Here is an 11,062-nt window from a genome sequence, read left to right on the forward strand (position 1 = left end):
GTTTTACATTGCAGACGCTGTGTTCTCACAGTGGCATTACACCTCTCAGCGGTGACGGTCTGTCGACGACAGACGTGATGACGTCAGTGAATGACCGATGATGTCATGACGTCATTACGACTCTCAGAAGTGACGTCACACGTCGCCATGCAAACTAATGTAAAAATTAGAAAATCGCCAAAAATTCCCAAACCTGTCCGTCTGGCACGATCTCACATAGCCCAAGCTGTTCATTAGACCACAGAGCATCCGCTTGCAGAAAGTGGCGACAATCCGTCCGGCAGTTTCGGAGGAGAAACGTCAAATTACGCGCAGACGTTAACAGAAATAATATATACGATGGAATTTGGCAAATACCTCACTTGACAAAGGCTTCAATGTGACAATATGCTCTTTCAGACTTCGTACAATGCACAAAAAGTTATCCAAGAAAATGGCCGACACATTTAACGAGCACACAAGCTTTACAGAGCAAACAAATAAAGGCAAAACCAAAGTCCTCAATTCATCGGACTTTTTCATCGACATCATTTCACATTTGTACGATTTATTTAATAGAGTTCAGTGTTATCTGGAGACACCCTGGAATCCACTCTTGATAATCTTGCTTGGTACTGAGAGAAGCATCCAGTGGGAATCAGGACAGCATTATCAAAACATTATATTGCAAACAGACTCTCTGGTACCACATACAGCAGACCTTTTAAAATCTAGAGCAAGAAAAGCGACACGCAAGTGCATTTAGGTCTTATAATGTACCAAGTGAAATTGCGAATCCTGACGAGCACAATAATTAGTGTTATTACCTCTGCCACCAAAGGTGGTTGGAGGTTATGTTTTCACCCTTGATTGTCTGTGAGCAGGATATCTCGAAAAGTTGCAGACAGATTTGGACGAAACTTGGTGGACAGGTTGGGAATGTGAGAAGGACGAATTGGTTCGATTTTGGTGAAGATCCCCATTCGGATATGAGAATTTATTAATTTTTAAAGTGATTCTTCACCATTAAGAGATGGGGCTAAAACGATATATAGCACGATATTTGAAAAAGTTGAGGACGAATTATGACAAAACTTGGTGGAAGAGTTGGGTACTTGGGTAGAACCAGACAATTAGATCTTGGTTCAGGTCCAGATGCAGATCCATCCCATCAGTGGGATACAAAACGTAAATTGTTCAGCCTGGTGGAGGTATGCGCTCTACTGAATGCCGTTCAAGTTTGACAATATAATTAAGTACTGCCGCTTTGGTACACTGAAGTATACATTCTTGCAAAACAAGTTATTATGAATGCTTTTGAACGATGCCGAAATGCATATCTTACGTCACACAATAAGACAGATTATGATGTCAGAGCAGAAGAGTTGCACATTGTTGGAAAGAAGCAACACCACTGTAAAATGCAACAAGAAGCCCCCTGACCCCTCTCCCCAATTTCAAAATCCAATGCCTAAATAATTGAGACAAAAAAACAATGCAATGGATCAAAGCTCAACAGTCCATCTCGACCGAGTCGGACTCTCATCTCCGGGTGCATTACCGCACCCACGCCAATCTTTCTTGTGACGAGCGTACACAACGATTGGGGAATGCTTGAAAAACAGCAGACTAGTGAGTTTCCACGTTTAATCCACAGTCACATTGATTTAATCCACAAAGTAAACCGTCGACTCGCATGTAATATCTACTCATCAAGATCACGATGATGGATTGGCGAGCAAGGCACAAAATGAAAATGCATCATATTCACCTTGGGAGATCACCAATCCGAATTTGTTAACACACATTTAACATTGATGCGTCGGTGAAGTCAAGACAAAATCGAAACAAAAGGAAACATCCAAAAACAAAGAAGTGACCCGATCTGAAAGGCAACTCAGCGGGTTTACTCTGAGAGGTCTTGCCTCCTGCTGCCAGATCTCTGTGCGTTTTCCGACAGACGTGGGCTCGCTGCCTCTGCCTCGTACACGGACGGAAGCTCGCTGAGTAAATCCATGCTTTCCGACTGCAGGCGAGAAGTCAAGGAATGTGTTTAGTACATTAGGAAGAAAGAAAGTTTTTAACAAACTAATTTATGCTCAAATACATCATGACCCTGCAACTAGAAATCTACCAATTTAAATATTTCAATCCCATCCAGACATTTTGTTTGCCCAACAAATGTCTCTTCTGCTCTCTCATGGATAATACCATTTTGTGAAAAGGGTAATCTTTTATAAATTAAATGATCACTTACTCATTGCAAGGCAATCATAATGTATTACCATGCGGTATGCCTTGGCAAGGACTGGAAGGTTGGCCTGGAGACGTACGCACACTCGCCTCCAAGCTCTCGAGCCTGAGTTTGAATCCTGACTCATCTACAAACTGAAATTTTACCAACGCTCCTCCCACACTGACAGCACAACTTTTATATGTTCCTCAAACAAAAATTCTTACCTCCCATCCCATGATCTTTATCTCCATTTGTCCAATTTGGGATCAGTATCCATCCACTTCATGTCCCTTCTTTCTACTTCCCCCACAGCCCACCCCCTCAAAGTTTCATGCCCTCCCCCTTTGTGCATCCCTCCTCATCCCACCCACTCAATGCTTCCCCCCCTCATCCCACCCACTCAAAACTTCCCCTTCACCTGGCCCCCTCAGAGCCTCCCTCTCACCCTGCTCCCGCAACGCCCCCCCTCCCCCACCGCCCTGTACCCTCTGAATGCCTCTTCCCATCCCTGTGTGGACCTCAAACATCCGAGGTCTCCACTCCAACCTGACGGATCTCTCAATCCAGACCGCTGCCAAAAAACCCGACATCATCTGTTTAACAAAATCCTACCTTCCACAGGACACCCCAGACTATTCAGTTTCTCTCCCCAGCTATTGTCTTCTTCTCGATTTGATAGGCCTGAACACCACCCTGGTGGCGCAGTTGCACTTTATATCAAGAACTCAATTTCCCACTGCTCTTGTACTGATTTACACCTCCAAACCCTCAGGAGCACCTCTGGCTGGGACTACCCTCCACTCCCAGACTCATTTATGCGTGTTGTACCGTACCGTAACACCAACAATGACAACTACATCTCTCTCTCTCTCTCTCTCTCTCTCTCTCTATATATATATATATGTATATCTCAACATGGAACAATTTCTAATCATTCATCCCAACTCTCTCTTCCTCATTTGTGGTGATGTCAATTGTCACCGTGCAAATTGTCTGGGTGTTCGTACCTCTCTCACCAGGCATGGCACTTCAGAAAAGGATTTCTGTGACTATGGGACTGAATAAATCTATGAACCTTCCAACCAGTATTTCTCTCAACAGCAAATCCTACCCTCTGGACTTGGTGATGACAAACTTACCCACAAATGTCGACTACTCTTCCTCTGCTCCAATTGGTTCATCTGATCATATGCTTGTAAAAGTCAAAATCTCTCTGGCTAGTCTTAGAGAGCTACCCCTGATATTAACTCAGCCTGGGATTCCTTCCACATAAACCTGCTCTCTCTTCTGAACAGATCCATCCCTTCTAGTCATCAGTTATCCTACCCTTCTTCCTGATCATGGTACACTGAATCATATGGTGAGGCAGTTAGTTGCCTTTAACAACCTCCCAGGTTGAAAAACCAGTTAAAACCAGTACACATTTTCAACTGGTCTCTATTGGTTCTAATTGGTCTTTAACTGGTCTCTATTGGTTTCAACTGGTACCAGTTAAATTCAGTCAGAATTCCAATTTCCCAGTTGAAAAAAACCAGTAGCTCATATTTGTACCAGTTAAAGTCTTACTGGTTCCAGTTGATACCAGTTGCAATGTACTGGTCCCAGTTGATACCAGTTGCAATGTACTGGTCTCCCAGTTGATACCAGTTACAATGTACTGGTCCCAGTTGATACCAGTTAGTTAAATACAATTGTATTTCAACTGGTAATATATCACTCTATTCCAATTTCCATATTAAAACCAGTAAGAAACCAACTGGCTTTACTGGTACCAGTTGGCTACTGGTTTTCAACTGGTACCAGTTGACCAGTAAGCTACTGGTCTTTACTGGTTTTTTGACCTGGGCTGTCTTCTCTTTCTGGAAAGCAAACCCAACCGAAGGCAATCTCAGATAATTCCACAAAGTCCGCAACAAGTGTGTCCACTCTCCACTCTCAGGAGAGCAAGAAAACAACATTTGTCCAACCTTAATATTGAACTTTAAAATTAGTCTCCCTCCTCTAAAACCTGGTGGCACATTGTTAAGTCTGTCTCTGGAGAATGCTACACCTCCAACCCCCCCCCCCCTCTCTTCAAACGGCACGACAGCTGACACCGCTAGTGAGAAGGTGACATGCCTCAATTGTGTGTATCTTCCAAATCTTGTGTCCCCAACTCCTCGCTCTTTGTACTCACTCTACCCAGTCACACCCAATTGATCCTGGACTGTGTCTTTTGCATCTGAGAAGGTGGAAAACCTTTTTGCAACCCTTGGCTCTGATTCTGCAACTGGACTGGACAGTATGAGCTCACGTGTCCTAAAAATCAAATCTGCTGCTCTTGCACATTCTTTTTCTTCCCTTTTCACACTGTCATTTGCTGAAGGTCGTCTTCCCAAGCTTAGAAATCAGCCCAAGCTTGGAAATCAGCCAACATCACTGGGGCATTCCATGTCAAGTGTACACACCCTCCCGACACTAATACCTCATTTTCTCCCCATATGTTGGTCATTTATTCACTTGGGTGAAAAAACTCAAAATACCAACTTTTAGACTGGTGGGCCCATTAGGGCCCATTTTAGGGGCCCCCCAAATTTGGGTGCCCCCAACTGCCCCACAATCTTCCAGAGGCCATATCACAGGTTGTAGTGGTCCGATTTGGCTGATCTTGGTATCAAAATGCTCATAAAAGCGAGATCTTTCGAATCACGTAAAGTAAAATCACTCCGAAACAGTAATTCAAAAAGTTATAGTTTGGGGCGCCCTTTGACCTTTGGCCCCCGCTCCCCAGCCAAACCGATGGTCCCGATTTTTTTGTGTGAGAATACCCTTTCATATACTTCAACACCTCAGCATAAATGAAAATGGGATCTCAATGGGTTCAAGTGTGATGATGGTTTTATTGTTCGGGGACTCGGGTGCTGGACACACAATACGCCACAATACATAGCACAATATTTGAACACAAGATTTCCAATACACTATATCAGTATATTGTAAATAAATTTTCCACATGCACATGCAGGAACTGGAAGCGATGCTAGTATGAGTAAGAGTTTTTCCTAGCAGATTATAGTCAAGATTTTTTTACCAACCAATGTTTTATTTGACAGCTGTGTTTCTTTTCTTACTAATTGTGTAGGTTCTACCTGCAGCAGTTTTTGGTTCTACGGAAAGAAGTATATCAGAAATGTCCAAAATGCAGTGATCCTCAATGTCAGGAAAAAAGAAACTATTTGCGGGCCCGTTTGGATGAAGAGAATTCACTTTCACTTCATGAGTGTCCTGAAAGGCTTCCACGATGCAGGCAAGCCACCATGTTCCATCATAGTGCACTGTGACATAACCTGAGAGTTTCCCGTTAAAAGTTGGTGTCGATTTTGAAATAGCTGACTCGATGCGGTGTTCCTCGCCAAGGCTGAATTCGCGGACTTGAAGAGTAGTTTCAGAAATCGGGATGAAAGCATGAAGTTTTTGAGTTCCAGCTATGGTTTTGGCCATTTTTAACCTTTCTTCCAGATTTCGTTCTTCCTCGTCATACGCCTCTTGGGTCCCGTAACCACACTTCATTTCATTCAAACCATTTTCAGCAAAGGCAAAAAGATCTTTTGGAGAAATAATTTGACTGTCGTAAGGTCTACGCAGGCTCTCACGTGTTGCTTCTCGTTTGACTGTACCTCCCACGCCATCTGAAGGGCCCTTGCCATGACTTGTGGCAAAAAAATGCCATTTTGCGTCAATACCAGACTCTGATTTGCGACAACATAGGTTTATGAAGGCTTTGCAATTCTTATTTTGGCCAGCGCAACCATCTGAGAAATAGTAAAGTTTCTTGACATTTCCAAAGCTAGATTTCAAGTGTTCAATGAGCATTCTTTGGAAGAGGTGGACTGAGACAACGTCATGAGTATTGCATTCTGATATAATCGTGAACGAATCGTGGTTTAACTTGCCATCGTCCGATTTGAAATAGTAAACCCAGGGGTGAATTGTCGCTTGAGAGCAGTTCCAATGGAATCCTTGGGCCGCATCCTGTACAACAAACAAATAGTTCTCTGAGAAGTCTCCAAGAATGACAAATTCTCCTTCACCGATTTCGTCTTTATTATTTTTCAGAAACTGAGATTGGGCCTTGGCAATGAAGTCGTGTCTCACGAACTTCACCGTACGTTCACAGAATTGATTTATGAATTCTTCCAAAGGCAGGACCATGGAGCTCAGTTCAGATCTGTCGGTGGATGTCCACCGTTTAAACTGAATATCATCAATATCCTCGAGTTCATAAGCACTCAGTAGCTCGGTTTTGAAGTCTTCAATTGATGGGCAACTTTCACAAGTTCTGAAATAACATGCCGGTTGTGCTGGGTTACAAACTATGCATGCTATCACATGATGATAGCGAGGAAGTTCGGCTATCTGTGGCATTTTGGAACCAAACATCATGAGTTTCACATTTTGATGTATCGTACATACACTATACACTGTGTGTACCGCCTGAACCGGCCAGGACACACTCCGAGGTACGGAGCATGGCGAACTTCGCGAATCCAACTTTCAAGCCAGGGTTCTTCTCTTTGAATTTCTGAAACAGTTCCTTGAGATTGTTAAGCACCAGGCACTTGAATTTTGTCTTTTCCATGTTCATTCCTGACCACCACACAGTCCTTTTTACCCGCCATTATTCGGCTGACTTCATCACTTTGGTAAAATTCGGTTACGGCGGATTTCACTTCGTCAGGCAATATTTTACCCTGTTTGGGATTTGGAGACGATAGCATTCCATTTTCTTTCTCTAAATTTTTGGCTTGCACAGCCATTCTTTGGGAGCAACTGAATTCACTCATCATCCCTCTGATGCTCATATTCCCAGCAAATATTGTCAGAATACGTATTTGCTCTGAACGGCTCGAAACAACGTATTTTTCTTTCAGGCTTTTGATCACCTCTAGCATGCAGTTTTCATCACATTTTGACGCTGTATTTTGTGTTTTCTCCACAGTGCTTGGTCCAGCAACTAGTTCTAATTTCTTTCGCACAGAATCTTCCACTTTACTTCGCTTTTCAGGAACGTACCCTAGGTTCCTTTCTGCCTTTCGTTTGTCGAATGGGCTTTCGCCTATCATCGATAACGACTGGTTTAATAGGTGAACTTCTGCTTCTCGCTCAAAAACCTCCTCGTCCTCATCTGTCGAAATAGATTCTGCAATGCCTCCGAGAGTACCTTCTGATGGTAATTTCGAACTGGTCGAAGATGATTCTTCAATACGCTCTGGTGACAACTGAAAAAGTTTTTTCCTGCACGAAGTACAAAGTCTGTCATCTTTTTTCACCTTTGAAGAAAATTTCATCAACATATGATTTGACACATAGCGAAGATCTTTTCGTTGTTTCGTTTTATGGCAGCTGAACGGATCGCAACAGTATTTTCGGAACTCCTTTCGATCTTCGGTCACCATGCTTACTGCAAAATATGCAAAAACTGAGATTAGCCCATTTATAACTTAATTCGATGATGGTTATACAAAAAATGTACACTTAAAAATCAATAGACACAATTGACAGAATAATTTTTCGCAAATGATGCAAAATATATATATATATATATATATATATATATATATATATATATATATATATATATATATATATATATATATATATATTAGTCCAGAGATGATGATTGTCAATTTCAGACATAGTCGCCTGCCAGCAGGTGACGTCATTGGAACGATGACGGCAAACGTCGCCCAATGTTGAATCAAGAATTAGTGATATGTGGACCCCGAACAATAAAACCATCATCACACTTGAACCCATTGAGATCCCATTTTCATTTATGCTGAGGTGTTGGAGTATATGAAGAGGTATTATCACACACACACAAAAAAAAAAAAAAAAAAAAAAAAAAAAAAAAAAAAAAAAATCGGGATCATCGGTTTGGCTGGGGGGCGGGAGCGTCAGGTCAAAGGGCGCCCCAAACTATAACTTTTTGAATTACTGTTTCGGAGTGATTTTACTTTACGCGATTCGAAAGATTTCGCTTTCACGAGCATTTTGATACCAAGATCATCCAAATCAGACCACTAAAACCTGTGATATGGCCATTGGAAGATTGTGGGGCAACTGGGGGTGCCCAAATTGGGGGGGGGGGCTAAAATGGGCCCCGATGGGCCCCCAGGTCTGAAATTTGAAACAATGTTTACCGTGGATACAAACACTTGCACAAAAAAAAGAGTGAAATCTGAGACGATGTGTCAAAATTTCGCTGAAAAATGTGTACACTTGACATGGAACACCCCCGCTGCATTACATAAAAAATAGGGGCAATACCCCTGGGTGTTCACCTGGTCACGGCTGGATAAGAAAACTAGGGAACCACTGGTTGGCGTGGATAACCCACAAAATATTTAACGGAGAAGAAAGTAAATACCGATGGATTTTTTTTAATGCAGTGAACAAACTTTGGTGCATCATGGGTGATGAAAGTTGTGGTCAAGTTTCATCAAAATAGTATGTGTAGTTTCTGAGAAGAGAGAAAATACCTATTTTGGAGGGCAACCCCATTATAAAACCCCTTTGACCCTGCTTCTTCTGAAGGAGCCCTCTGAAGAGGGCCCCCCAAAAGGATATCTGGAGTCTCCGCAAAGATGATTGCATCATCTGCGAAATTAAGGTCAGAGATCTTGACATTTCCAAACGATGCACCGCAGCTTGATCTCTCCGACATCCTCCCTAGAATCCAGTCCATACAAGTGCTGAAAAGTGTGGGGGCCAGTAAACACCCCTGATGAACTCCAGTAACAACTGCGAATAAGTCAAAGATGGTACCACCACATCTCACAGCACTTTCAGTACCACAGTATAGTTCAGACATCAGATCGATCAGTTTTGGTGGCACCGCACGAAGACCAAGAATCCTCCAGAGGGCATCCCGATTCACTGAATCAAACGCTTTACAGAGATCACCATAGGCTGCAAGCAGCCCCTACCGAAACTTTCGGCTGCGTTCGGTGAGGAGCCGAAGAGCAAGGATACGGTCAATCGTTGACCTCTTTGGTGTAAAGCCTGATGGCTCTGGACGTTGATAATCAAGCAGATAGTGGTGAACCTGATTGAGAATTGTCCGAGCAAAGACCTTGCCCAGCACTGAGAGCAGCATCACCCCTCGGTAGTTGTTGCAGTCTTGGCGATCACCCTTCCCTTTCCAGAGAGGGACAACAAGGCCCCTCTTCCAGTCAGTTGGGATGATGCCTGTGTTCCAGGCAGGGCACAGAACTGCATGCAACGACATGAGTGCAGCATTTCCACCAGCCTTGAGAAGTTCAGCATGGATGTCACAGATCCCTGGAACTTTACCCCCTCACAGATTCCTCGTGCATAGGCCTCTTTGTCCACCCTTGGTGCATGTACAGTTTTATGCATGGCCCTGCGACTCTGGGCAATGATATCCAGTGTTCCCTGAGAGACAAAATTCTTCTTCGCCCTCTGGTGAGTTCCAAGACATCCACCGGCAACATGAACGATGGTGGTCTTGAAGGCACTCCACAACTCTTCAGGACCTCAAAAAGCACCCAGACCCCCCAATTCTCCACTCAGCTTGTTCGCAAACTCCTCAGCTATCCACTCATCCTTGAGCTTGCCAACATCCAGCCTAGGCTGGGATGGTACCATGCTTTTGAATTTAAGGTGCAACTTAAGAGTTGCTACAACAAGCCGGTGGTCAGTATTGAGGAACTGAGCACTCCGGTAGACCCTGCAGTTCTGGATCATCCCCCAGCAACCATCAACGAGCACATGGTTAATCTCCTTTGCCACACCACCAGCGTTGGAATATCAAGTCCAGCGATGAGCTTGTGTGTGCTGAAACCATGAACCAGCCACTCTAAATCCATGACTTCTTGCAAAGTTAAGGAACTTCGTGATATTCTGGTTCACAGTTCCAGACCCATGGAAACCAACATATGTCTCATAACCAAGCTGTTAGTCTCCAAACGTCTCCTAACGCATGACTGTATATATCACACACGTCTCCTAACCATCCCTATCAGTTCCAGTCCATGCATTGAAATCCCCCAAGAGGAGATGTGTATCTCGCCTGGGGCACTGATCAACCACAGACACGAGTGTGGCATAGAATGCGTCCTTCATGGTGAGATCACTCTCCTCAGTCGGAGCATATACAGAGACCAGGGAAATGACACCCAAGGAGTGATGAATCCTTCGTCTCAGAATACGCTCCTTGACCGGTGTTACCTCAATTATCATTGGAGTCAGCTTATTGGACATAGCTAAAGCAACTCCTTGGGCATGGTAACCATCAGAGCGACCAGACCAATAGTAGGTGTAACCACCCGCCATGATCTTGCCACAATCCGTTCTCTGAACCTCAGAGAGTGCTGCAATACCGATGTCCAAACACTTGAGCTCAGATAATAACAGACAGGTGATCATCCTCACGTTGGGATAGGACATTCCAGGCACCAACACGAAGGGACCGCCTCAGGTTAACCCAAGGAGACCGCCGTCTGGTGGACGCCACCTCAGCACCACCCCGACACACTCTCCCGCAATCTGACCCTGAAATGTTACCCCGTGGTTTCCCTCCTGTCAGCAAAGATTTGGGGTCCCAAAGGCTTTGCCCCAATCCCGTCATCCGGTGAGCTGCCCTGCGAAGGGAAGCTGCACAGGAGGTACTCCCACGGAGTGGGTTTTCAGATTTTTTATGCTTCTGGAATGTTTTGCGGAATGAAGGGTATTACAGTGGCCGGAATACAAATCCTGCCACCAACCTCCTAATAAGAAGTAACCCAACTGCAGGAGGACCTCCAAAGACACAGTCGGGCACTACATATGGATGGCTGTTGGCTC

General features: G+C 44.1%; 1 protein-coding gene across 2 annotated transcripts in view; it reads right to left on the reverse strand.

Moving 5' to 3' along the window:
• Positions 1–209: 209 nt before the first annotated feature.
• The window catches only part of EXD1 (exonuclease 3'-5' domain containing 1), a 78,973-nt gene continuing 68,120 nt past the window's right edge, over positions 210–11,062 (reverse strand). For both annotated transcript variants that reach the window (XM_085852825.1, XM_085852824.1), the window contains exon 11: positions 210–2,005. In XM_085852825.1, coding sequence (XP_085708951.1) covers positions 1,886–2,005 — 120 coding nt within the window. In that variant the 3' untranslated portion in view covers positions 210–1,885. The remainder of the gene's footprint in view (positions 2,006–11,062) is intronic.

The sequence above is a fragment of the Eptatretus burgeri genome, chromosome 13 (assembly GCF_056783735.1).
Source record: "Eptatretus burgeri isolate ZD-2024b chromosome 13, Ebu_testis_v1, whole genome shotgun sequence".
In the NCBI taxonomy this organism is placed as follows: Eukaryota; Metazoa; Chordata; class Myxini; order Myxiniformes; family Myxinidae; genus Eptatretus; species Eptatretus burgeri.